At 45.0% G+C, this 27,819-nt stretch overlaps 1 protein-coding gene across 1 annotated transcript; it reads right to left on the minus strand.

Moving 5' to 3' along the window:
* Positions 1–178: 178 nt before the first annotated feature.
* LOC101545408 (cytochrome P450 27C1) lies at positions 179–27,752 on the minus strand. Its single transcript, XM_055121240.1, has 9 exons — positions 27,516–27,752; positions 22,753–22,943; positions 19,600–19,799; positions 17,623–17,832; positions 15,463–15,626; positions 11,637–11,803; positions 8,807–8,885; positions 7,658–7,861; positions 179–2,002 (listed from the first exon to the last, which is right to left on the minus strand). Exons 1-9 carry the CDS (start codon positions 27,750–27,752, stop codon positions 1,886–1,888), a joined length of 1,569 nt encoding a protein of 522 aa, XP_054977215.1. The 3' UTR covers positions 179–1,885.
* Between the last annotated feature and the right edge of the window lie 67 nt (positions 27,753–27,819).

A 27,819-nucleotide genomic window follows, 5' to 3' on the forward strand; every position in this document is an offset into this window, starting at 1 on the left:
ATTCAGGAATCACTGCTGGTGGTGCTCCAGGGACCATATAGGATGCTGGGGATCGAACCTGGGTCAGCTGCATGCAAGGCAAATGCCCTCCCCACTGTGCTATCACTCCAGCCCCAGTTTGAACACTTTTAAATGTTTAGTCTCAGAATAAAATTTTATCTAGTTTATAAATGTTTATATATATTTATTAAATATATACATATGACTTCAGAGTAAACCAACATTTGATTAACATGATACATTTCATATTTAACTGTACATATTTTTACAAAACTCATACAGGATAACTGTCATCACACACAGATTTCAATATTGTTGCATACTTGAAAAAATATCTATTGTGAAATGGATATTATATCTAATTTAAGGATTATCTGGCAGAATAACTAAAAGGGGGAGATTAACCTGGATATTTTAGTGGGAGAGTGATATAGGGGTTAGGGGTGATGTAAAAAGAATTATGGAATTGGGAATAGAGATTTCACATGTGACAGTGCAGAGAGAGCATTATGAAAACATATTTGTTTTATTTTCTTCTTTTTTGGGAGGTCACACCTGGCGAAGCACAAGGGTTACTCCTGGCTCTGCACTCAGGAATTACTCCTGGCGGTGCTCAGGGGACTCTATGGGATGCTGGGAATCGAACCTGGGCATGCCCCATGCAAGGCAAATGCCCTACCCACTGTGCTATCGCTCCAGCCCCCATATTTGTTTTCTTATTAGCAACCTTCAGGTGGGATGAAAGGCACTAGAACTCAGCATAACTAAGGGAAGCATCCAGCCCTATATAGCACCAGCTGGATAACATTTCCAGGTTGGATATTTAAAATACCAATATCAGAGGAAAACCAATTTTTGTTGTTGTTGTTTTTGTGCCACAGAAATACTCAGGGTTTACTCCTGACTCTGTGCTCAGGAATCCCACGTGGTGGGGCTCGGGGGACAACAGGGGATGCTGGGGATAGAAGTCAGATAAGCCATGTGCAAGGCAAATGCCCCACCTATGAAACTATCACTCTGGTCTCAGAAAAATATTATTTTATCAATCTCATGTCCATTTACATATTTTTTTCTTGAAATAAAAAAGTTTAAAAATTATACGATTCCCACAATGCTCATTTAATTCAGTTTTTCAACTGAGAAAAAGAAAGCCTATATTCAGATTTTCAGTCCCTACACATCTGGGTAGTACTTAGACTTGGTTAGAAAACCTGATTATTCTTTATTTCACCATTTTTTATCTTAATTTTATCATTATTTCTTTCAAACAAAAATGAATATTTAATATCTTGAGGCACTATGATTAGAAAATGAAGCCCTTAATGAAAGAGTAAAATAAGAGCATAACCTTATTAACTATTTTAATTTTGAATTCTGCTGTGGGATATGGTGTTCCGGATTGAGCCGCCTCTCATGCTTCTTTCCATAATTACAGTATTAAAAAGGCCTCTTCATGTTCCCTCTTCTTATTAGGAGTGAGAAATTGGAAGTGCCTCCTTAACAGGGAGTCGATGCGGCATTACAGAAAATACACTCCAGCAACAAATTTGCAAGTAAACAACATTTCCTTGCACCAATGCAGAGAACACTGCCAAAAACTGAATCGGGAGTATCACACAAGAGCAGATCAACTCAGGACGCAGAATTCAGTGCCACCAGTTCAAAACAGTTGCTTCCCTGAAGAAAAGGCAACTCTAGAATACACACGGAAAATAATAATATATTCAGATTGCTTTACATGAAGATTAACACACCAAGGCCAGGTTTAGAAATAAGGCAACCTCCAAAAATCATCCTCCACATCTACCTCCTCCGCCACGATCAGTGAGCAACACAGGAATCTCCAATTCGTGTCAGAGTCCCATCTGGATTTTAGAACCCAGACTCACTTTCTGTTCACAAAGCGCACGTGGATGGGCTCCCCTGGCGTCAGAAGCCCGTGGGTTTTTGCATGAACTGTTTTCGTCCAGGAAGATGGTTTGATCTCAAAATGTTGAAGCAGCTATGAAGAGAAAGAGCAAGGGTTTGACATTCGGAAAGGAGAAAATGCGAAAGCATCCTTTGCTTGCTTCAGACATGGCCCTGGGCTCAAGGAATCAAGGGTTCAAGAGAGGACACCGACGGCCTCATTAGCTTCGTGCCAGGCATTCAGACCCGAGGCATGAGGTCTGGTACAAGACTGTCATGCCCACTGAGTCTGTGAAGCCGGGTGACAAAGACACAGCACAGGAAGTTCAAACGACTTCTTTTTTATTAGCCATTTCAAAATTCTCCCTCTCCTGCTTCCATTTGAGGTTTAGAAACGGAAGGATCAAAGGCATCACTGGGGAACAAAGTGACATTCCTGGTTTCCTGCTGGGAACTGCAGCCTCCTCACACGCAGCAGTGGGGGGCATGGTCTGGGGAGGAGGTGAGTCATCCCAACACTCTCCCTCGGAGACTGACCTTATTTAATTATTCCTGATGTGTACTTTTGATTCCAGACCTCATGGAAACTGGTTTAGGGAATGAGAAGCAACATGTTGCTAATAAACACCAGCTCCCGGATTTGGGGGTGGCCTTGCTCCACTCCCCTTGGCATCTGTGTATGAAATCCAACCACCTAATGCAGCATCAGTGTCAGAGAACATAGAGTGTCACATGTTACCCACACCACCCCACCCTGCCCTGGCTCCCTCTCCAACTTATTCTAGGAGGCAAAGAAGGGGCACCCATTCATGTGTCCTCTGGGTAGACTGGGAACGAGGGTTGGGAGGCTGGGGTCAGAGCTACAATGGGGACATACACCAAATTCATTTGAGTATCACGGAAAAGAGTCAAGCTTGCATTCAGGCAGCTTCGGGATGTTTTAGCATCAAGATGCCTTCATCTAAAACATCCCACCTCAGACCTGTTGTTCTGACGCTCAGAATTGCCTGCCCCATCCCCCAGGACAGAATGCACACAGAGGGCTAATCATGCCCAGACCAATATGTCACAGACCTTGCCCCTTTCTGAGAACACAGCACAGATGTCACTAAAAAAATTAAGTATGCAGGAGATTAGCACTGTCTGTAGCATTGTCATTCCTGTTGTTCATCGATTTGCTCGAGCGGGCACCAGTAATGTCTCCATTGTGAGACTTGTTACTGTTTTTGGCATACCGAATACACCACAGGTAGCTTGCCAGGCTCTCCAAGAGGGACAGAGGAATCGAACCCGGGTCGGCTGTGTACAGGGCAAACGCCCTACCCGCTGTGCTATTGCTCCAGTCCTGGGCAAAATAACAAAGCCGCTCTTCCACCTCAGGTTTCGAACTCTCAAGGACTAGGGTGAATCTGCTCATCACTCTTCTTTTTATCTTTTCTTTTCTGGGTTTTTTGTTTTGTTTTGTTTTTTGCTTATTGGATCATACCTGGAGATGGCGATGCTCCTGGTTCTGCACTCAGGAATCACTCCTGGCAGTGCTGGGGGAACCATATGGGATGCTGAGAATCGAATCCAGGTTGGCTGCATGCAAGGCAAACGCCCCACCCCACTGTGCTATCACTCCACTCTTCCGGTGAAGGACTAAGAATTCATTCCTGAGTTCAAGGAAATGCATAGAGCACTGGCCTGCAGCTACTGCCCTGGGGAGTTTGCTGTTACTGCTCTGATGGGGTTACAGACCATTAAAATAAAAATTAAATTAAATTAAAAACAAATAAACATTTGCTTAGTTAAGGAAAACTTTCTGTGGCCTCGAGAGAGCTCAAAGGGCTAAGATCAATCCTATCACAGCTTCTTGCAGAGCACTGCTGGGAGCCTCGCCCCCGCACTGAGCTGGGAGGAGGCCTTGAGTGCTGATTTGGTACCAAATTTCCATTTCCTACCTGTCTCAATTGCGTTTGCCAATTTTTCATTTAAGATGTTTGTCTTTTGAGGGTGGGAGGGGATGGAAGGAGCACAACCAGCAGTGTTCAGGCCTTACTTCTGGCTCTGTGCTCAGGGATCACTCCTGACAGGGCTCAGGGGACCATATTTGGTGCTGGAGGGATTAAACCAGGGGCAGCTGCAAGCCAGGTAAGCACCTTGACCACTATACTATCTCTCCAGTCCTAGGATATTTATCTTTGTTAATAAATCACTTTCCTCCCACATGCTTGAGACAGATGACTGGTTAAAGAAACTCTGGCACATCTACACAATGGAATACTATGCAGCTGTTAGAAGAGATGAAATCATGAAATTTGCATATAAGTGGATGGACATGGAGAGTATCATGCTAAGTGAAATGAGTTAGAAAGAGAGGGACAGACATAGAATGACTGTACTCATTTGTGGAATATAAAGTAGCATAATATGAAACTAGCACCTAAGGATAGTAGAGACAAGGGCCAGGAGGATCATGCCACAGTTTGGAAGCTGACCCCATGTGCTGGAGGAATAGGTAGTTGAGATGGAGAAGAAACCACTAAGTAAAAGATGATTGGAGGGATCACACTGAATGAGAGATGTGTGCTGAAAGTAGATCAAGGACCAAACATGATGGCCTCTTAGTATCTGTATTGCAAATCATAATGCCCCAAGTTAGAGAGATTAAGAAGGATTGCACCTGCCACAGAGGCAGGGAGTGGGATGGGGTGGGGGTGGCAGGTGGGACACTGGGAAACAATGGTGGTGGAAAATGGACACTGGTGGAGGGATGGGTGCTCAAGATTCTATGACTGAAACGTAATCATGCAAGTTTGTAACTATCTCACAGTGATCCAATAAAACTTTAAAAAATAAAATTAATAAAAAAGTGAAAATAAAATAAAATAAATCACTTTCCCTTTTCCAGATTATCCTTTCCAAGCTTTGAAGAATAAAGTGATACAAATCTCATAATAAAGGTGAGACTCCCTTTTTCTGTTTTATTTAGTATAATATGATGATTCCTTGAAGGACGGATAAAACATGCCGGCAAAAGAGTCTGGGTCTGGAACATTTCAGGGAGGTGGATCTTTATACACTGATTCAATGTTTTCTATATCTGAGGTCTCTGCTCTTTCCTTCAAATCAATTTAGTGAATTCATGTTTTTCTAGTAAACTGTCCATTGTATTTGTCTTCAAATTTATTGGCAGAATGCTATTGGTGGTATTTTCTTCATGTTAAAAAAAAATCATCCATTTAATTTATAGCACATGTCTTCATTCTCCTTTCTGTTACTGTTTATTTGTTTTTCCTGTAATTTTTTTCTAGACTATTATAAATCATGATCCCTTTTTATACTATGCTTAAGGAGTAATGAGGGCTCAAAGCAGAACCATCACAGGTACAGTTATATGTGAACAGCAGCCCCCACCGCACAGACGCTCACCCAGCTTCTGACCCTCTTTCGGCACCAGTCTGCTGACCTCTCCTGTGTTTCCCAAACTCCCCTGTGTGGAAGCAGCTGGCCTCCCACAGCCCAGTGAGAACCACAGGAGGAAACGTCTCTGCCTGTCTTCTGGTTACAGAGCGTTCAGCAGCATTTCATCCACCCATCTCCCTACTCTCTATTTCTCTGTGTCTGCATCTCTGACTCACTAGCCTAAGCCCTTCCTGACAACATTCCCTAGAGAAGATACTGAGAGTCGGTGGAAGATGCTGCTTCCACTTCTCCTAGATCAGCTCTGCACAGTCTATTTTTCTTCCCCACACACAGAAAAGGCAGCTATTTGGACATTTGTGGCTGGAGCGATAGCACAGAGGGTAGGCTGTTTGCTTTGCACGTGGCCAACCTGGATTTGATTCTTTTGTCCCTCTCAGAGAGCCCGGCAAGCTACCGAGAGTATCCCGCCCCCATAGCAGAGCCTGGCAAGCTACCTGTGGCGTATTTGATATGCCAAAAACAGTAACAAGTCTCACAATGGAGATGTTACTGGTGCCCACTCAAACAAATGGATGAGCAACGGGATGACAGTGCTACAGTGCTACAGTGGATGATAAAGCAGGTCCCGAGAAGCCCAGAAACCTGCTAGGGATCTCAGTGGCAACAACTGGCAGAGCCAAACCACAGCCCATTTGCCCAGGGGCTCCAACCTATGCCCCTGACCCCACAGGGACTGGCCAACATGGGCAGCAACACCGCTCAGCCCTGCCCAGCCACAGATGCAGAGCTCTGACAAAGGGGGCGACTGCTTGGAACACCATGTGTGCTGTGACCCTCTCGGTTCCCACCCTGTGCCATCAGACCCAGGTGCTGTGGCCACCTCTGCCCCTCTCCCTGAACAGAGGCCTCTCCCTCCCTCTAGCCCGCAGGGGGTCTTTTTCTCCTGTCCATCCTGTGCCTCTGCACCCCATCTCACCATGACCGCCAGCCTTCCCTGGCTCTCCCATACCCTCTCCTATAGAAGTCCCAACACCTGTTGTCTAAGAAAAAAAAATCAAGTGCACAAATTGTGCCCTGCACCCTGACTATGGCAAATGTCTCTAATTTCATGATTCTCTGCTTCCTCATCAGAAAAATGGGGAGACTGCACTACCAGGTAACCCTCACAGCCTCCCAACACTCAAGTCAGCATCTGCCAAGCACCCGGGCAGGGCTGTTGTTCCACTGGGTTGAGGACAATCCTCCCAAACAAAGGCTTTAGGACAGAAGCGTCTCTGCTCTAGACTCTTCTTTCAGACGTGCATTCCTGCTCTGTCTTGAACTTCATATGCAGTGAGAGATTTTTCACAGAAGGTGTTCACTAACCAAGCCAAGCTGAAACAAGCCTGCGGACTTCTGCACTGTGTACGTGGCTGATTCATAGAAATGCAGACAGCCATGCTGGGGAGGCCAGAAAGAGCAGCGTGTGCCTCAGTGAGGACACACTTTAGACAGAGAATACTTGAGGCCAGAGCAGACACAGTTTCTAGCATGGGTCCAGTGTGCCCGCAGTTCTGTCCTCCAGGGTGTGTTCCAGAGCTGCCCACAGACCTTTGGCATCACATGTGTCTAGAATCTCCACCCCAGACCCACCAAATCACTGTCTGTGACTTGGGCCTGAGAACCTGCTTTTTTTTTTTCTCTTTGGGTCACACCCGGCGATGCACAGCGGTTACTCCTGGCTCTGCACTCAGGAATTTCCCCAGTGTTGGGAGGCTGTGAGGGTTACCTGGCAGTGCAGTCTCCCCATTTTTCTGATGAGGAAGCAGAGAATCATGAAATTAGAGACATTTGCCATAGTCAGGGTGCAGGACCATATGCTGGGAATCGAACCTGGGTCCGCTGCATGCAAGGTAAACGCCCTACCCACTGTGCTATCCCTCCAGCCCCCAAGAACCTGCATTTTAATTCTTGATGCTGTCTTGTTCCTAATGCTTAAGAACAGCTCACTGACATCTTTCCACTAGCCTTTTATTGGAACACCGCACGCGATGAAAAGAGTCAAGTCCTAGAGCTCCCCGCCCCTCCCTCCCCACACACACACCCCCCACAGCAGCATCCAGGCATCCCTCATCATTCTCAGGTCCCCAAGGTCTCTTAGAAGGAAAGAAACAAGGCAAGCCACTACAGCGACTCACGCCGGCTACTGCAGGGAGAGAGGGTAGAGGAAAAGTCTTGAAATAAGATAGATTTAATGCCAAGCTCTGGCTTTTAAGGTTTTCCAATCACATTTCTTTTATTCGCCTAAGTCTTGACCCAGTCGAAGCCAGTAAATGGGCCAAGCCCAAGGCCAGTGCAGTACCTGGATGACAACAAGGTGGATCTCCAGCTCTGCAATTCTCCGCCCGATGCAGCTTCGAACCCCATAACCAAAGGGAATGGACCCAAAATTGTCAACTCTGTCCAGGTTTCCTTTCCGTAGCCAGCGCTCGGGCCGGAACTCTGTAGCCCGAGGGAAGTTGTCATCTTCATAAGATGTGGTGTAGTGGCAAAGGGCCAACTGGGTCTGAGGAAACCATGGATAACAGAAAAGGAATGAAGAATGGGATCCTACTGTAATGACAACCAAGTAACTGTATGTAATGAGAATCACAGAACTGTAATGAGAACTAAGAAACCATATGTAATGAGAATTAAGGAACTATAACGAGAACTGAGATGGTGAAACTGACCCCAAGGTTAACATGGGAAAGGAGGAAAAAAATTTTCCCCAATCAACTGGGTTAAGGGCCCACCAGATTTATTGGAGTGCATGCACAGGAGGTCACAAACAAAGGTCGCACCAAATGGGCAGGATATACTGATACTGACTTTTTCTTTTGGTCACATGAAGGCCATACTATGTAGGAAAGATGCATTGATTGTTTGCCTTTTGCTTATTACCTCTGTATCACTGCTACACTGATAAAGATTTATATGGATTAAAGTCCACCATTAAAAAATAAAGAGAGGCCCTCTTAGCTAACGGGGTTCCAGGTCTCTTTCACTTTCGACTTGGGGTCCTCAGCCCTGAGCTTCCAATAAACTCACTATCTTATCCTGAGCTCTCTCCCTCTGTTCATTTCATGGCTGGTACCAACACAACTGAATGCGGAGCCAAGGTAAAAGTTCTGCTTGGACAGCTCTACCAGTCAGAGATGCTTCTGGAACCACAAGGGCCAAGCCACAAGCCCCCAGGAGGAATTTCCATCCTTCCAAAAATCTCTCTCGGGAAGGAAATGGCCATTTCCGGGGCCTCTGGGAAGAGGCAGGGGGAAGCAGCCTAGGAGCAGTAATATCCCAGAGATTACTCCTTGCTCTGGAAGCTTATCTTGGTCATAAAGTATGCAGAGAACAAGAGCAAAAACCCTTGGACAGTTGCTCTGGGACAAGGACGTTCTATTCAAACAGGACTTTTCCAATACAATGGCCACCAGCGACCCACAGCCCATCCCAAGACCACCAGACTCACGCCTTTGGGAATCAGATATCCGCCAAGAACCAGGTCCTCCTGCGTGACTCGGCCATTCCCAGGAAGCACCGGAAACAGCCTGGAAAGAAGCCAACGGGAGGGGGGTGCAGAGGATGTGTGATGACATTTCACATACTCTCCTCAACATCAAGCCCTGTCAAATGGCCTTCTGTTGGGGATGGACTGAGCTACCAGGGCGAGCCCACGTAGACTGTACTACAGATAAGAACATTTTCCCCCTTCAAGCTGCCTTCAGAAAATAATTCAGTATATTGAAAGAGGCAATTTTTCCTTCTCTCATAGAAGCCTGGCTGGTCTTTGACATGCAGATCTCAGGTGCTAGCCAGGCCTGATTTTTGACATTGTAGATTCCAGGCTCTGGCCCAGCCTAGTCTTTGGGATGTAGATTTCAGGTGCTGCCTAGTTTGTAACTGACATGTAGATTTCCTGTGGCAGCCCAGCCTTGTCTTTGGGATGTAAATCCAAGTGCTTTTAGCCCAAGGAAGGTTTCGGGTTTTGGTTTTGTATCTTCTTTCCAGTGGCCTAGATACAAGTGGCCTGCAGATACAAGAAAATAATATTGCCTCAATGTTCTTCCTGTAACATCTTTTGACGCCTTTTGTGAGGTCACTGTATTGTGCCCTTTAGAGGTACCATGATAATAAAAGGAGATCCACGAGGCCCTCTGCCTTTGCTAAGAGCTAGAGAGAGCCTTAGTCCTCCATGAGACACATTTCTTCCGCGTGCCTTATCTCAGTGCTTCTGACCGCACAAATATTCACGCAACAGCCTTCACTTCCGAAAAAAATAACACTTGGTACCATTTTGACTAAGCAATCTTGCAAAAACCTCCTTGGTGACTGCTTAGTTTTGCCCAGTGAGTATTCTAAGGAATATGGGAAAAGGGTTTCACGATCAATAAGGGTTATGCATCATGAAGCAAAGCCTTGAGAGTGCTAGTGTGTTCCCAAGAAAAATAGATCTGAGTTTCTGAAATTTACAACCCTATTAACCAAAAAACAGTTCACAGAACTCAAGGTTCTGAGAAATGCATTTTTAAAAATGCTTTTGGATTGTCTCAGAAGTAATTTTTTTATTTTTTAATTTTTTTTTTTGCTTTTTGTCTCACACTTGGCAATGCACAGGGGTTATTCCTGGCTCATGCACTCAGGGATTATTCCTGGTGGTGCTCGGGGATCATATGGGATGCTGGGAATCAAACCCGGGTCAGCCGCATGCAAGGCAAACACTCTACCCTCTGTGCTATCGTTCCAGCCCCTTCAGAAGTAATCTTGAGGGGCCGGAGCAATAGTACCAAGGGGAGGGCATTTGCCTTGCACATGGCGAACCTGGGTTTGATCCCTGGCATCCCACATGGTCCTCCAAGCACCACCAGGAGTAATTTATGAGTGCAGAACCTGGAGTAACCCTTGAGTGTTGCTGGGTGTGGTCCAAAAAACAAAACAAAACAAAACAACAAAAAAAGAAGTCATCTCAAGAAAACTTCAAGTAAAAAATTTAATTGATAGGGGCCAGAGAGAGAGTATAGTGGGTAGGACATTTGCCTTGAGGGTGCCCTACCCGGGTTCCATCCTTGGCTTCCCATACGTTCCCCACAAACACCACCAGAAATATTCCTCAGTGCAGAGCCAGAGCTAACCCCTGAATATAGACAGATGTTGCCCCAAAACAAAAACAATTTAAAAGACAAATTTCATGTACCTTCTTACTTTTTAAAGATTAGACATTGTGCTGTCAATTAGGAATATAATACAAATTGAAATATGATTATGAGGTCACTGTCACTGTCATCCCATTGCTCATAGATTTGCTTGAGCAGGCACCAGTAATGTCTCCATTGTGAGACTTGTCACTGCTTTTGGTATATTGAATATGCCATGGGTAGCTTGTCAGACTCTGCCATGTGGGTTAGATACTCTCAGTAGCTTGCCGGGCTATCTGAGAGGGGCAGAGGAATCGAACCCGGATGAAGTCAGGTTCAAAATAACTATTTTATGCATGTTATGTAAGTGTGAAAGACCATTTTTTCTGTCATGGTAATTCCTCCACATAGAAACAGGAAAAGGAATCTGACTGTCCCTCGCCCTCCAGCTTCTCCCAGTGTCTCTAAGCCTCTCCAGCAGTAAAGGAGCTTCATTGTCAATTCAATTCAGACACTCCCACAGAACTGCCATATTTTGTAAGCAGCCTTGTAACTAGCCGAAGAGTCCCAAACCTAATCCTAACATATCAGTCCTGTTCTTTTCTATTCAGAGGACTGAGAACCTGGGAGCACTGATGCAGGAACATTGTGGGAGTCCTGATGAGCTGACCGACTACAGCAAGCCTGTTTAGAGGATGGCTTCCAAGACCTTCTGAAGAACAGTTTCTATGTCACCTGGTTACATGGAAAAGCCTTCTTGCAATTTTGACCAGAGAGGAGAGGCATTAAGATAGTTATGACTATCTCCTTCCTAAATGTATGAGCCACTGAGGGTAGTTGGAGGGTTTATTTAGGACCCAGGTTTTCAGTCGAAAGCATAATCCTGATGATTTTACTTATTTTGCTTTGTTTTGTTGTTGTTTCGGGGGCACACCGACTATGCTCAGGGTTTATCCCTATTCTGAGCTCATCGATCATTCCTGGAGGGCTCAGAGAACCGTATCGGGTGCCACAGATCAAATACAGGTCAGCTGTGTAAGGCAAGTGTCCCGCTCACTGTACAATCACTCTGGCCCCAATCCTGATGATTAAAAGAAAACGAAAAGACAAAGAAAACTGGGACATAAAAACACATTTTCTGAACATGGACTCTGATGAATATTTTACCTCAAAGTTTCCTTAAGCAGAGCTCTGACCAAAGGGACTTTGGGGACATCTGCGGCCGTTGGAATATGCTTTTCCCCCAAATTCTTTACTATCTCCTGGTACACAGTCTGCTGCACTTCTGGGTGTCTTGCAAGAAGATACACTGCCCAGGTCAAGGTGAAGGATGTCTAATAAAGCAACCGACAGATACAGGCCTCATGGTTAGAAAAATACAGGGTTCCAGCATCAGTCCCTGCAGATGTGACACTCGGGGGAAGCAACACAGGTACAACCATATCCAGACAAGTTTACCGTGGCACTTTATACCTTCCTAAATCAAAGATGATTTTCCTTAGCCAGAAGCAAGAAGCAAGAGCAGTTTTGGCAAGGAACATTAACTATGTGATTCAGGTATTCTTTCAAAGAAGAGCCACAGGAAAAACTAGTTTGAAACATGTCAAATTACTTAAGAGTTCTTTCCCTCCTGTTTGGAGTTGTTCTGAAAGGGAGCTGGGGAGTCTGGTCAAGCCTGGAGGCAATGCCTGCATTTCCTGTGATCTTCTTTGCAAGATTCATCCAACACTTGCTAGACAGGGCCTGAGGCTGTCCATCCACCAGAGAGTGTTTGATCTTCGGGAATCCCATAGAACTGGTCTAGACTGTGCTGGCTGGCCTGGTCTAAGGGGTAGAGGAAGCAGGACTACTGGTTAAGTATTCATTATTCCCATGCCCTACCAGGAAAAGTGACATATAAGGACTGACTAGTTCAGTTGTACAAAGCAGTATCATCTTTATACCATTTCTCAGACTGAAGAACTATTGCTTTGGTGATTAAAAATTATTTTGTTGGATTCTCTTAGGATCCAAGACTTTCATTAAAATGAGCATTATTATCCATGTGTCTATATTTGACTCTCATAAGTAAGAAAACCCCATAACATAAATGCCCCTTCTAAAATAAAAAAATGCAAGTTTTGATATTGATAATTTTAAATACATGTTTTAATATATTTAAGTATACTTAAAATATATTTAAAATATTGATATATTTCCCTATAACAGCTGTTACATGATTCTTGGGGGATAAGGGGTTGTATTATACCCAGTGGTGCTCAGAGCTCTGTGCTCAGGGGTCATCTCTGGAGGTGTTAAGGGACTAAGCTGATGTTGGCCACATGCAAAATAAGTCTCTTAATTTCTGTGCTGTCTCTCTGGCCCTATCACATGCTTCTTAGAGGCAAGCTCTCACAGAATGCAATATGTAATGTAGTGTACCATCTCTTTTTTATAGTAAGGAAATAATGTAGAGGCTTCCAATTGATAGAAAAACTTAAATTCTCTATTAAATCACTTTTTTAAAAAAAATTGCAGTGCCAGGGATCAAACGGAGAGTGTCACAGATGTGAGGTTGCATTCCCAACTTAGCATCACGACTTTATGGAAGCACCCAATGTGGTCTATCCATGTGAAGAAATACTTCTCAGTAACAAAAGAAAATAAATGCCTCTACACCCACAACACTGACAAATTTCAAAACTATCTTAGGTTTTTCATAAATGATTGCATTTGCCAACAGTCTAAAAGTCTGGCTTGGGTGAATACAGTTTATTGTGATGAACTGCACTGCAATAGTTTATTTTATTTTATAGTTGTTATTATTGTTGTGGGGTCCGTGGGGCCCAATGGCTCTCCTGGCTGGGGGGGGGGGAGGAGTCATCTTGCAATAGCAGGAATTGGACATGCCTCACCCATGCCAGCTGTGTTTCTAGCACTTAAACCATACCTCCAGTCCCTAAAGGCACTTTTGTTTAAATGGGCATAAATTGCAAGAATGAGTCTACAGATGCTTTCCCCTCCCTGGCTCTCTGTCCCATCAGTTCCCTTCTGTATTCTCTCAGTCACCAGCAGGGGGCAAGAGGCGAAATGTATTCAACTCAGGGTAGTGGCCAGGCCGGGCAGTCAGGCATTCATCACTGCATCACTATTTCAACTAACCCACATTGTCATATTCACGTCATAAATTTAAATTTTCACTGTACTGATTTCATTACTTAGTTGGTATTTCAGTTATATGCTTTTCGTTTTACTTTTGTAGAGAATCCATAAAATGTTTACTTTGTACATCAATTGCCAGAAACTTGAACACCATTGTAACCTTATTACCTAAATTACAATAACATAACTTTTTTTAATTTTAAAAAACAGCAGGGACTAGAAAGAGTACAGCAGCTAGGGTGCTTGTCTTGCACACAGCTCAGTAGGGCGGTTTGCCTTGCAGGTGGCCAACCCAGGTTCAATCCCTAGCACTGTGTATGGTTCCTCCAAGTCCTCCAGGGGTGATCCCTGAGTATACAGAATCAGGAGTAAGCCCTGAGCACAGCCAGGTTTGGCCCCAAAATGAAAAATAAATAAATTATTGAATTAAATTAAATTAAGTGAGACTAGCTCTAGCAAAGTAGAGAACTGGACAGGTCTCCATGACCTGAATTATTTGCCCCTCACTTCCTTTTAAGTTGTTGCTGTTGGAATGACCTGCTGCCACACTTGTGCCATGCTCACATGCTTGGTTGTGGTGCTCAAATCCACTTGTTTGTGGTGTTCTAGAGAAGACTGCACACTTGTGGCAGCTGGGAACCCAATGACAGAGTGCCATAAAGATCACAGATGGTGCCTGCGGGCAGTGTTGGGGATCAAACTCATTCACCTCAGCTTGCAAAGACAGTCACTCTGCCACCAAACTATTCCTGTCCAAGCCTTCCTTCTCAGAATATTTTCAATTATAAAGTATAAGATTTTAAATATATGTGTCTGCTTCATTTCTGGCAAGTGAAACAATAAGCAAATGTTTGAAAATAGAAATGCTTTTGAAACTTTAAAATATGGGGCCTTCGTTGCCACAGTGGCAGGGTGGGGTGGGGGGGGAGATGGGATTGGGGAGGGTGGGAGGGACACTGGGTTTACGGGTGGTGGAGAATGGGCACTGGTGAAGGGATGGGTTCCCAAACTTTGTATGAGGGAAGTATGAGCACAAAAGTGTATAAATCTGTAACTGTACCCTCACGGTGATTCTCTAATTAAAAATAAATAAATTTAAAAAATAATAATAATAATAATAAAAAAAATAAAAATAAAAAAATAAAAAATAATAATAAAATATGGGGCCTTCGGGGTGGCTCAGTAGCAGAGCACCTGTCTTCCAAGTGTGAGTGAGGCTCTGTGTTCGAGCCCTGGCACCACTCCACATGCAAAGTGTAATCCCTACAGCGCTACCATTTGTGGTCTCCGGTATGAGTGCCACAATGTAAGTGTGCAATCTTGGTCACTGCAAGAACAACAAAGAGAAAGGAAGAAGAAAGGAACGGAAGGAAAAACAAAATAAAATCAAACACATGGTGCTTTGTATGTGTGATAGTGGAATCATGATTATAATTTTTATAGACTTCACTATGCACTTCATTTATATGTAAATGCCTATTCAATTTACATATTTATATGACTATATATAATATCATTTGTGTATACTTAATTCCTACATATAATAAGTTACACATATTTCGCCCGGAGACCTTGGGCAGTGAAGCAGATGTCAAGCTAGTACAAACCTATCTGAACTATTCAGACTGTGTGGAAAGACCACAGATCTAATTGTACTGTGTATCAGGAGAAAATCAGGGGCGGAGAGATGGTACAAGATGTACTAGCCTTGTACCCGACCTCGGCTTGATCCCTGGCACTGAATATGGCCCCCCAGGCACTGCCAGGAGTGATCCCAGCGCATAGGGCCATGAGTAAGCCCTGAGTGAGAAATGCCAAAAACCAAGACGGAAGAGAAAACTAGACAACTCACTGTGTCCACCCCGGCCAGCAACATCTCAGTCATGTTGGCGTAGATCTCCTCCAGGGTCATCTCCTGGTTGAGGAAGAGGTACGTGAGCACCCCACCTCGCACTGGCTGCCCTTGATCTATCTGGCACTGGATGTCCCTCAGCTTGTTGTCAACGTGAATTTGGCCTGTTTGAAAACAGTGTTTATTTTGAGAAATTTTGGTTAGAAGTATCACCTTTTTCTTTTCCTTCTTCTTTTTTCCACATGTAAACTCAAACTTTCTTTGTAGCTTATCCCCTCTCACCAGCTCCTATTTGAACTTTAGTCTAATCAGGGAAGGTCAATTAAATTTGGGACAAGAGGGGACAAAAACAACCTGGAGAACTGAGCAAGTAGTTCTGACGGTTCTGGCTTCAATAGCACAGCTTTGCAAAGAACTCATCACAGGAGCAGCCTCCTACTCTCTCGTCCACCTCACATCCCAACTTCTTTTCTTTTTGAGCACATCCAGAGGTGCTCAGGGTTTACTTTTGGTTCTGTACTCAGCAATCACTCCTGGCAGTACAATCACCTTTTTCTTGAATCCCTCTTTGTCTTCCCAATACCTTCACTCAGTCTGGGGCACATTCAGAGATGAAGGAAACCCAGACACCTTCCCCCTTATCCTTGAAACTTCATTCATTCTTGGCATTGTTCATGTGTACAAATGAATGAGAAGTTAAAGACAAGTTAAACATCTCTCATTTTTCTTTAATTATCTGTAAATTATTTGCAAATGTTTTACTAATCAAAGAGCCAAAAGATTTTAGAACAACAAGAATGTGGATCCCTTCTTATTTCCTCATTGTTTCCAGAAAGAAGAATGAAATGAGAGGAAAGGGTGATGCAAATTGATATGTCACAATAAAAACTAGCATATCATATACCTCAGAACTGATATGTTCAAAAAATTGATCTTGGAAAGAAACCATGATGCTCTTCCTTCAGTGTTAGCATTGTTATAAAAATATTGTTCTAAGCATTTTAAAAATGTTTTATTCCTAGAAATCCCTTAACAGTAATGGGGGTAGGGGCACTATAGTATATTGTGCTCAGGGGTCCTCCCTGGCAGTGCTTGGGGAGTATATGATGTGGGGTCGAGGAACAAAGCAGAATTGGCTATTCACAAAGCAAGCACCTCAACCCCTGTTCTATCTCTCCAACCCAGTAAAAATTTAACCATATGAGAAGACTATCCTTGCTTTAAAGCCTCATCCTGAATTTTTAACAAATGGTTTTTCCTCCTAGCTTGTTTTCAGCAGGGAGCACTGTAGCACTGTAGCACTGTCCTCCTGTTGTTCAGTGGACACCAGTAACGTCTCCATTGTGAGACTTGTTGTTACTGTTTTTGGCATATCAAATATGCCACGGGGAGCTTGCCAGGCTCTACCTTGCGGGCAAGATACTCTTGGTAGCTTCCTGGACTCTCTGAGAGGGACAGAGGAATCTAACCCGGGTCAGCCACGTGCAAGGCAAATGCCCTACCTGAGTGCTATCAGCAGGTAAGAAACAAATTAATTTAGGCCTGGAATGTAGTTCAGTGGTAGAACTCTTACCTTGCATGTGTGAGGCCCGGGGTCCTATCCCAGATGACACAGAAAGAAACCTCCCCAAATGAATTTAACTCTTTCTAAAGAGCTACAGTCAACAGCGTTCAAATGAATGGGCAGGGGTACTAAACTCTTCTCTGCATCTTAACTAGTGACAAACTATTGGATTGAAAATCTTCTCTTCTTCAGACCAGTGCTCTACAACTGGGACCTATATGATCCCCTAAGCACCCCCAGGATTTTCCAAGGAGCTCACAGGTGAAAATAAAGTCAATGTGGGGGTCATGGCAGAGACTAGGGGATTAACTAATAGGATAGATGGGCCATAGGAAGGAAACAAAATTGGGAGAAGGTTGAAAAATACTGCCATAGTCACTGTTGCATATTTTGTCAAAATACAAAGAATTTTAAAATGAAATACAAGCCACATAGTCCCAAGCCACATGCTTCCTGCTCATTTGATAACTGCCCCCCCCCGCCCCCCGCCATCTAAAAGTTGTTGTCATGACTGTGCATGGTTGAGCGAGACAGCATAAGCAATAAAGTCAGGTCATGTTGGTCATACAAAAAGTGCCCCCGAATTCTTCTCTTACTGAATTTGAAGAGTCCATCCCAGGCCCTGCAGAATTCCTGCCAGGGTCTAGGAATAAAGGGGCGGAGCCACTTGGGGATGGCACCGGCGTACATGGAGGTCTTGAACATGCTGAACATGAGCTCCAAGGCCTTGATGTAGTCCACCGTGGGCTGTGGGACTCGGGTTTCCAGGCAGCCCAGACGACTCTCAAACAGGATGGTGGCCACTCCTGCACGAGAAAGAGCTTAAAAACCCTCTTCTTCTAGACTATTTATTCTATCACACACATACATGTATATTAAATATTTATTTGACTCTGAAAGTCACTGTCAAATGATCTGGGTGGCTTTCATGACCTTGAACCCTACCTATCCCCTGAGGTCTACCCAGTCAGAGGCCCTGTCACATGTTCACACTCCTCTCAACTGATCTGACCCAACCTTTGATCACTCGACCCCCAGGAACTAAAAGATCACGCCTAGTTACCTCAAGGGATATCCAGGCACAGACAGAAGCAAGTTGCAGATTAAATTTAATGAGGCAGGGGGAAAGAATGTGTCACCCATCTATGCCTGTTGATGTTACTCGCTTTAGAAAGTACTCATATCAAAGCTTTAAAGGGTTAACTTACAAATACACATGGCTGACCCTGGTTCCATCCCTGACACCACATATGGTCCCCCAACTAGCTTCAGGAGAGACCCCTTGGCAAAGAGCCAACAGTAAACTCTGAACACTCCCAGATATGGCCCCAAAACAGAACAAAAAATACACACATACCAGCTCAATTTGGAGGAAGGATAAAGTGGTTTTTTTTTTTTAATAAGAAAGCTGACAGAAGGTCTTCAAAACAAATCAAGGCACAAAACAAAAGGGCATGCTACCATTTTAACGGGACTGATGGGTGTTCTATGGTGCTGAGGATTATTCCCTGTGTGGTACTCAAAGACATACCAGGTCGTACTAAGATAGGACTATGTGGTACAAGAATCTTGTCCAATTGCCTACATACAGGCCATATGCCTCAGCCCTTTAGTCATCTCCCTGGTGCCAGGTTTTTGTTCTATTTGGTTTATTTTTAAGTAGAAAGGGTATTCACATGTATTTCCTCATATGTGCATGAAACAGTTCTTGACAGATACATAAGGAATGATGGCCTACATAAGGAAAAAGAGAAACTTATCAATAAATACTCTTGGAGCTTCATTTCTAAACCATGTGAATGTACTACTCATCTAAAATGAATTTGTTTTTTAATTAAATGAGATGGCCAGAGAAATAGTTCAGTGGGCTGAGTGCTTTGCACCCAGGAGATCCAGGTTTGATTCCTGGCATCCTGGCACCACAGGATACCCTGAACACAGTCAGAAGTGATGGACCCAGTACAGAGCCAGGAAAAAGCCTCAGCACCACTGGGTATGCCCCCTACCATTAAATAAATAAATAAATAAATAAATAAAAGATGAATTTATAGTAGATGCCTTCCCAATCTATGTTGCTTTTAGTTTTAATTTTAATTTAATTTTTTGTTTGGGAACCATACCTGGCAGTGCTCAGGGGTGATACCTGACTCTTGTGCTCAGAGTTTACTCTTGGTTCAGTGCTCAGGAGCCACACTGGCCATGCTCAGGGAACCATATGTGGTGACTGGATTCAAACCAGGGTCACAGTCAAAGTGACATACTAAGCAAGCACCTAAACCTCTGTACTGTCTCTTATGCCCATCTATTGCTTTTACACAGGAAATCTTTTGCTAAACCAAAATGTTGCACTTGTTATTAGAAACACAGATCTTAAGTTAAAAACACTGGATTTGAAACTAAGATTCTGCTCCTAAAAATTCGGATAGATTTTTAGTTTCCCCACTGGTAAACAGAGGTAGGACACCCAGGTAGCTAGTACTCTGAGGGTTAGGAGTTTGGGGGTTAGCACAGGCAAATGATGAGTCCAGCTGTTAGCAAACATTCCTTTTCCATCCTTCACACCACGTTCTCACCTTCCATTGAATATTTGAAGAAAAGGTCATTGATATTGGCCACCATTTCTCCATCTTCTGCCTGACTCTTGAGAATATAAATTCTTTTAATCAAATCAGCAATAACTTGGTTGACTTCTCCAGAAAAAACAGCTACATCTTTGGGTTTCAGAATTCTTTGTTTCAGTACACTTCTCATCTTGAGCCACTGTTCACCCTCCCTAGAAGAAGAAGAAGGTATGTTTCAATCATCTTCCTGACATTGACATTCTGGAAAGAAATTCAGGGAACTTCTGAAAAATTGCCCATTAATAGATAATCACCAAGTTGTGCCAATCAGAAAGAAATGAAGACAAGAGAGACTTGACAGTGAGAGGAATAACTTTTGGCTTGGAATCTGTTCAATCTTAAGACCAAGAAGCAAATATAAATATATTACTTTTACTATAAAATTTTTAAAAATTGTTTTATTTGGGCTATACCTGATGGTGTTCAGGACTTACACCCGGCTCTGTGTTCAGGAGCCACTCCTGGCAAACCTCAGAATACCATATGAGATGCTAGGAATGAAATCTGGGTCAGCTGCATGCAAGGCAAACACCCTGTCTACTATATTATTGCTCCAGCCTCCATGACTATTATTTTTATTATTTTCTCTTTTTTTGGTAGGGATGGACATAGTTGACAATGCTCAGGAGTTACTCCTGGCTCTGTACTCAGGAATGACTCCTGGTGGTGCTTGGGAAGATCATATGGGATCCGGGGATCGAACCCAGGTTGGCCACATGCAAGGCAAGCACCCTACCAGCTATGCAGTCTCTCTGGCCTGATTATTATTTTTAAACAAGCTTTATCAACACTTCGTGCCAATCCCAAGCAAATTGGCCACTTCTAGGCAAGGAGACTATGAACTACAAGTAGATTTTTTTGTCTAATCCCTTTGGTTAAGAAATTCTCTGCGACCAGTATGACAATAATAGCAAGGAATAATCATATTGGACAGGATCTGAGTGTTAACAGTAGGTAAAGGGATATTCTTGATAACCTTTTAGTATCAATACTGCAAACCACAATGCCCAAAAGGAGAGAGAGAGAGAGAGAGAGAGAGAGAGAGAGAGAGAGAGAGAGGAGAGAGAGAGAAAAGAGAGAAGAGAGAGAGAAGAGAGAGAGAGAAGAGAGAGAGAGAGAGAAAGGAAAAGCAGAGAAGCACCTGCCATAGAAGCAGGCAGGGGGGTGGGGGGTGGGGGTGATGGGGAGGGAACCTGGGGACCCTGGTGCTGGGAAACGTACATGTACACTGGTGGAGGGATGGGTGTTGGAAACACTATATGGCTGAAACCTAGTCATGAACAGCTTTGCAAGGGTCTATCTCACAGTGATTCCATAAAAAAGTAAAAATAAATAAATAAATAAATAAATAAATAAATAAATGGCAGCCTGCAGGCACCAACAATTCAAAAGAGAAGAAAAGTCACCAACTGCCCTCAAGTCAGGCGATTAACCTGGCATTGAATCTTTAATTGTTAGATGCTGAGAACAGGCCAGAGTCTCTGGAGGAAATGGGGCAGGGAAGGCTGTTGCAGAGCATGGACTGAGGAATCAGACTGTCGGGATCAAGGCTCGGAGCAGTGATTGGTATGTGACCCACGTCTCAATGAGACAGAAACTGTCCCAGTATATTACTTCTACATTATCATTTCTGAATGGTTCTCGTTACTGTGGACAATTAAAAGTGTTTATTGAAATTAAAAAAAAGAAATTCTCTTTGTGATGTTTTGAATATGTATATATTCATAAATACTTATGGATTGGGGAGACATCAACATCAATCACAATCACAAGAGTGTGTGTGTGTGTGTCTGTGTCTGCGTCTCTTCCTCTCACCTCTGTCTGTCTGTCTGTCTCTCTCTCTCTCTCTCTCTCTCTCTCACACACACACACACACACACACACACACACACACACACTATTGGATCTCACTCGGTTCTTCAATTTCTTCCTGAGGGCAAGAATCCATTTTCTTCCCCTTTGCCCAACTCTGAGAGGAGTGAATGCAAGCGACGGCAAAACACTCTGCTCTCTCCCCGGATCTCAGAAGCTCAGAATCAGCTCAGGGCTCAAGTATTTATATCAAGATTTTTTCCTTTTGTTGATACATCTCATATCTAAGTATTATATTAATGCAAACCTTTAAAAAGGAAACAATTTTAATGACTGTGAAATAAGTTACAAAGTTATTCATTATTAAGTCTCAGGAATACAATGTTCTAACATCAATTCCTTCACCAGTGTTCATTTCCCTCCACCAATGTCCTCAGTTTCCCTCCCACCACCCCCACCCCCCAACGCCCCCTGCCTCTAGAGCAGCACTTTCCCCCTCCCTCATTGTCCTCATGTTTCCTTCCCTAACTTATCCTTTCAGGAAATAATTTTTTTTCTTTTTGGGTCACACCCAGCTATGCACAGGGGTTACTCCTAGCTCATGCACTCAGGAATTACTCCTGATGGTGCTCGGGGGACTATATGGGATGCTGGGAACCGAACCCGGGGCTGCCGCGTGCAAGGCAAATGCCCTACCCGCTGTACTATCACTCTAGCCCTAAATAATTGTTTTTAATAAACATGATTCCCAGGAAAATGGCCGGGGAGACAGACAGGAAAATCACCCATTATTGTAAGAGGCATTTATGCCCTCTGCTGGTATTCTGAAAGAGCTGACCCCTCCACCCCCTCTCACTCTCTCATCCCCTTTCTCCTTAGCTCCTTAGCTCCTTAGTAGGTTGTCACAGACTAAACCCCTGGAGTCACCAAGCTTTTCTTGAGAAACAGCTCCTGAGCTTGCAGACACTAAAAGGGGCCCTATTTTGGTTGGGTGGTTTGATATTGGTTTTGGGGGGGTCATACCCAGAAGTACTTGGGGCTCACTCTGCCTCTGTGCTCAGGGATCCCTCCTGGTGGTGCTCAGGGGACAGTATGCAGAGCCGGGGATTAAACCAGGGCCCGCAGCATGCAAGGCAGGCATGCTGCCCACTGTACTCCTTCCCCAGCCCCGAAAGCTCTTTCAACATGACTCCACTGGGGCGTTCGGACTTTATTTGAAGCCGGTTTTGAGGGGCCCCACATCTGGAAGCAAGAACCTCCTATTCCTATTCGAGCACGGCCCCCCATACTCACGCTGAGATGAGCCCGGTGGAGCGCCCTCGCAAGTCCCGGTACTCCTGCCAGGATCCCATGTTGGCTCTCTGGGGCGCAGCGCCCTCTGCCCGCAGCACCTGAGCCACCATGTCTCGGTCTGCAATAGATACTACAAACTGAGGACCAAAGTGAGACTTGAAGATTTTTCCATACTCCCGTGTGTGCTTCTGCTGCAATACCGTGGAGAAATCAAGAAAGGAAAAAATACACAAATATGATATACCTTTGACATCGACATTCCTTCGTGTTAGGGGAGCGGAAAATCGGGGCGGAGGAAATTCTGCTCATATAGAACGGAGCAGAATAGTAACTTTATTTCTAAGAGAAATATATTTCCACAGCATTAATCACAGTCACAGGAGTGTTCTTATTTTTTAAAGATAGATTTGGGGATTTGTTTGTTTTTAATCTCTTGGGTGAAGAAACAAGAAGGAAATGTCACCACACACACACAGATGAGCTTTGGAGTCCAACAGATTCTGCCCTTCCTCACAGGCCTTCCATGGCTCCCCAAATGCTGTGCAGAGGAGAGAACACTCTGCAGACAATTTGAAATGGCCTGTACAAAGTCCCAACAACAACAACAACAACTATATATATATATGTGTATATATATATATATATATATATATATCTTGGAGTAGAGCGATAATGGACTGAAGCCATAGCACAGCAGGGAGGGCATTTGCCTAGCATGCAGCAGACCCAGGTTTGATTCCTCCATCCCTCTCAGAGAACCCGGCAAGCTACCGAGAGTATCCCGCCCACATGGCAGAGACTGGCAAGCTCCCCATGGCATATTTGATATGCAAAAAACAGTAACAACAAGTCTCACAATGGAGACATCACTGGTGCCTGCTCGAGCAAATCAATGAACAATGAGATGACAGTGCGACAGTGCTATAGAGAGATAATAAACAGGTTAAGGCACTTGCCTTGCACATGGCTGAACACATGTAGTTCAGTATTTGTATTTGAACTGTATTTATATTTGAATTTATGTAAAAAATCGCTATATTTAAAACTATATTTGTAGTTACATCCCAAGTACCACATCTGGTTTCTCCAGAACTACAAGGAGTGACCCTTGAGCACAGAGCCAGGAGTAAGTCGCAAGAACCACCAGCTATGACCCAACCACAGAACTCATCCTCAAAGTATCATACAAATTACTTGCTCACATATATAGACAGCACATACTTCATTTTGTTAGTGGTTGTGGAACATTACATTAGTCAGAGAACTTAGATTTGTGTAGATAACAAGTGTGGGCAATCTAGAGTATGAATCTTGGCTCCTGGTTTACTAACTGGATGGCGTTAGGAAGTGAGGTCTCACTGTCCCCCAGTTTCCTCACCTGGAAAGTTGAGAAATAGCATAACTTTACCTCATATTACCTCGAACAATGCTCATTGCTATTATTGTTAGCCTTTCTTTCTAATACTTTGAGCTAGTCCCTGTCCCAAAAGTTCATTACTATTATTGATGTTATTATAGTTTACAAAGTCCTTCCACAGTCCTTCCACAGATGATTATGGATAATCTTATCTGAATTCACATTCATGCATGAAATGGATGAAGACTGTTAGCTTTGAGGTCCTGAGGCGAAGTGATTAGCCAAGATTTCACAAGTGTTTGTAGAGGGGCTGGTGTTGAAATGAGTCACACTCTTTGCCACACTTGTATCTCCTGGGACTTGGATTCGAGATGCCTGCTCTGGGCGAGGGAGATTGCTCAGAGGGCTGGAGAGCACTTTGCATGCTGGAGTCCAGGGGTCAATCCCCAGCATGACTCGGTGTGAATGAAAACCAAAAAAAGAGTCTTCTCTGCTACTACTCTGCTATGTAATTTTTTATTTTGTTTGTATCCTGGCTCAGGGTTCACTCCTGGCAGTGCTCAGGGGACCACATATGGTGCCAGGATTGAACCTAGGTCGGCTGCATGCAAGGCAGGAGTCTTAATTAACCCCTGTACTGTCTCTCTAGCTAGACGTCTGGGTAGCCCTTTAGAGTTTTTGCAGCTATAAAAATAAAGACCTGAACCACTTAAATGAATGGCAAGATCCCTGGTAATTTAACACTGTGATCACACGCCCAATAAAAGTACACTGGACCCCTTCAAAAGACCACTATCTTCCTTTTAGAAGAGATTTGCAGGCAACAGAGCGAGCAGGTCAAGAAGGTTTAACTAAGGGCTGGAGCAATAGCACAGCAGGTAGGGCGTTTGCCTTGCACGCAGCCGACCTGGGTTTGATTCCCAGCATCCCATATGGTTCCCTGAGCACTGCCAGGAGTAATTCCTGAGTGCATGAGCCAGGAGTAACCCCTGTGCATCGCCAGGTGTGACCCGAAAAGCAAAAAAAAAAAAAAAAAAAAATGGTTTAACTAGTAGCTCAAATCTCTGAAATCTTGACTTCCTGCCTGGATAGCTTAAGGCCTGGTAGCAACCCAAGGGGTCCTGAATAGTGCTAACCATTTGGAAAGTAATGGAGTAAGGGACAATGGGGTCGGTAAGCTAGAGACACTGGGGCTATCCTGAACTGAGGTAGTAGCAGGAGAGTAGTTCCGTGGCCCTTGTTTGTGGGTCTGCAGGCCACCCACTGCCAGAGACGTGGCCTGACTCACAGGCAGAAGGCCTGGGTGTTGGGAAGCAGGGCAGCGGTGAGGGAAACAGTCATCAGCTCAGACACTCCCTACAAGAGCGGGGACTCCTGCCAGATCGTTTCTTTCTGTTCTCTTGTTTGTTTGGGGGAGAACCACATCTACTGTCGGTGGGGAGACTATTCTTGGCTGGGGGTCACTCCCTGAGTGTTAGGGGCTTGGAGGAAGAACCATGCAGTGTGGGATCAAAACAAAGCATGCACTGCAACCCACGGACCTCCTTTCTGGTTTTAAATCCTGACCCAGATCCAGACTTTAGAATTATCAACTAATCAAGGAAAAATGTGCCATGAAGCCAACTTTGTGGGCGGTAGGTAGTATGAGGATAGAAGCTGATGGAAATAAAGGTGAACGCTTTTTTTAAAATTTTTTTAATCTGCTCTGAATCTGTCAGCAGGCAAACAAATACTTTTTCAAAATGAAGTCTGAAAGTTATTGTCTTGATAAATGAAATTAATATTCCACACAGAAAAGAGAGAAATTAATCTTTGATCCCCTCCCTAAGCATGTCTGGGGGAAAACTGTCTAAGGCGGGACTGGGAGATGGCGAGAAGGAGAGCAAGTTGGAATTATTTCTCATCTCCACTCTACTCTCTTCACGAAGTCTGCTTCTACAGCTTCAGCCCCGGCCTCTCCCCATCAAAGCGGTTAATGGTTGAGGGAAGGGATGAAGGAAGGAAAACTAGGGGCCAGAGCGATAGTACAGTGGGTAGAGCATTTGATCATCGGCATCCTATATGGTCCCTGGAGCACTTCCAGGAGTAATTTCTGAGCGCAGAGTCAGGAATAAGCCTTGCGCATGACTGGGTGCAACCCAAAAAGGAAGGGAAAGAAGGAAGGAAGGAAGGAAGGAAGGAAGGAAGGAAGGAAGGAAGGAAGGAAGGAAGGAAGGAAGGAAGGAAGGAAGGAAGGAAGGAAGGAAGGAAGGAAGGAAGGAAGGAAGGAAGGAAGGTGATTACAAATGGCTTTCCTTGAGAAGTGCTTAGAAGAAAGAAAAATATGCAATAAACAAAAAGCAAAGTGGTGTGTGTGTGTGTGTGTGTGTGTGTGTGTGTGTCTGTCTGTCTGTCTGTCTGTCTGTCTGTGTCTGTGTGTCTGTCTGTGTGTCTGTGTGTCTGGGTGAAAGTGTTGGAAGAAGCCAAAGGGCCAGTCCCCTCCAGATCTCAGTCTGTTTCTAACAGTGCATGCAGACTGGAAAAACGACAGTGACAAATTCAAGCACAGGAAGCCACAGCCAAGAGAAAGGGGCTTGGTGACCTTTCCCAAGTGGGGAGTCACCTTGTCTTGAAACACTCAATTGATGAGGGCTTAGAAAGAAATTCTGGGCAAAAGAGAAAGGGGTAGAATTAGCCTGTCCCAACACCACCCCCCACCACCCCACACGGTGGTTTGCGGATGCTGAGTTCTTCCTAAAACCCGGGCCGATTTGCGGGCGAGTTGCATGTTCATGCCTTCGTCCGCCCGCCTCACTTGCGGCTTCAAATCACCCGGAATCGCGAAACCCTTCGCCCGCGCCCGTTTCCATTTATAAAACAAACAAAAAAAAAAATGTAGGAACGAGACTAGAGGGATCCCCGCCACGTAAAAATAAACAAACAAACAAACAAACAAACAAACAAACAACGTAACCAAACCCCGGCGCCCCGGAGCCCCAAACCGCGCGCAGTGCGCGCAGCCAGGACGTGCACCGCGTGGAGCGGCTCCTCCGGGCCAGGCGCGGGGCCCCCCGGCCGGCCCCGGGGACGGGCGGCGCCTCCCGCCCGCCCCAAGCCCACGCCGGGGCCTCCTTCCGAGGAGCAGCGCCCGCAGCCGAGTCCCCTTCCCCGCTCCCCTTCCCAGATCCCAGCCCCGGCTCCCCGCTCCCGGCCTCCCTTTCCCAGGGGTCCCATCCTGGAAGCTCCTCTCCCGCGCCCCCACCCAGGAGTCTCAGCCCCTCCTTCCCGACCCCCGCCCCGGGAATCCCCTCTCTGGGTCCCCTCCCCAGCGCCCCCTCCTGGGATCTCCCCTTCTCCTGCTCCCCCGCCAACTCCTGGGCAGCCCCCACTGGCGCGCTCCCCCTCCGGGCCCGGCGCGCGCCGCTACCTGGATCTCGTGGATGCGGCTGAAGCCATCCTTCCAGAAAAATTCCACCAGGTTGGCCAGGGTCCCGGGCCCGGGCATGGCTGCGAGGCTCCGGGGTCCCTCTGCGCGGCCGGGGGTCCGCGGCGCCCCGGGCAGCCCAGCTTCTTTGTCCTCAGCCCCCGCGGGGACCCAGAAGCCCCGCGCGGGCGCCGGATTCAGACCTGCTTTCAGGATCCGCGCCAGCAAAGCCATGGTCATGGTCGGGCCGGGGTGGTGGATTGAAGAGAATTTTTTTGTTTGTTTGTTTGCTTCGGGGACTGCCCTT

Source organism: Sorex araneus, chromosome X (assembly GCF_027595985.1).
Source record: "Sorex araneus isolate mSorAra2 chromosome X, mSorAra2.pri, whole genome shotgun sequence".
Taxonomy (NCBI): Eukaryota; Metazoa; Chordata; class Mammalia; order Eulipotyphla; family Soricidae; genus Sorex; species Sorex araneus.

Coding starts and splice junctions, on each gene's coding strand:
- LOC101545408 (XM_055121240.1), bottom strand. CDS start 27,752: ATGACCATGGCTTTGCTGGCGCGGATCCTGAAAGCAGGTCTGAATCCG. Junction 15,627..17,622: donor GGATGGACTCTTCAAATTCA/GTAAGAGAAGAA, acceptor GTTTTCAAACAG/GCCAAATTCACGTTGACAAC. Junction 8,886..11,636: donor CTGCTTAAGGAAACTTTGAG/GTAAAATATTCA, acceptor GCTTCTTTCCAG/GCTGTTTCCGGTGCTTCCTG.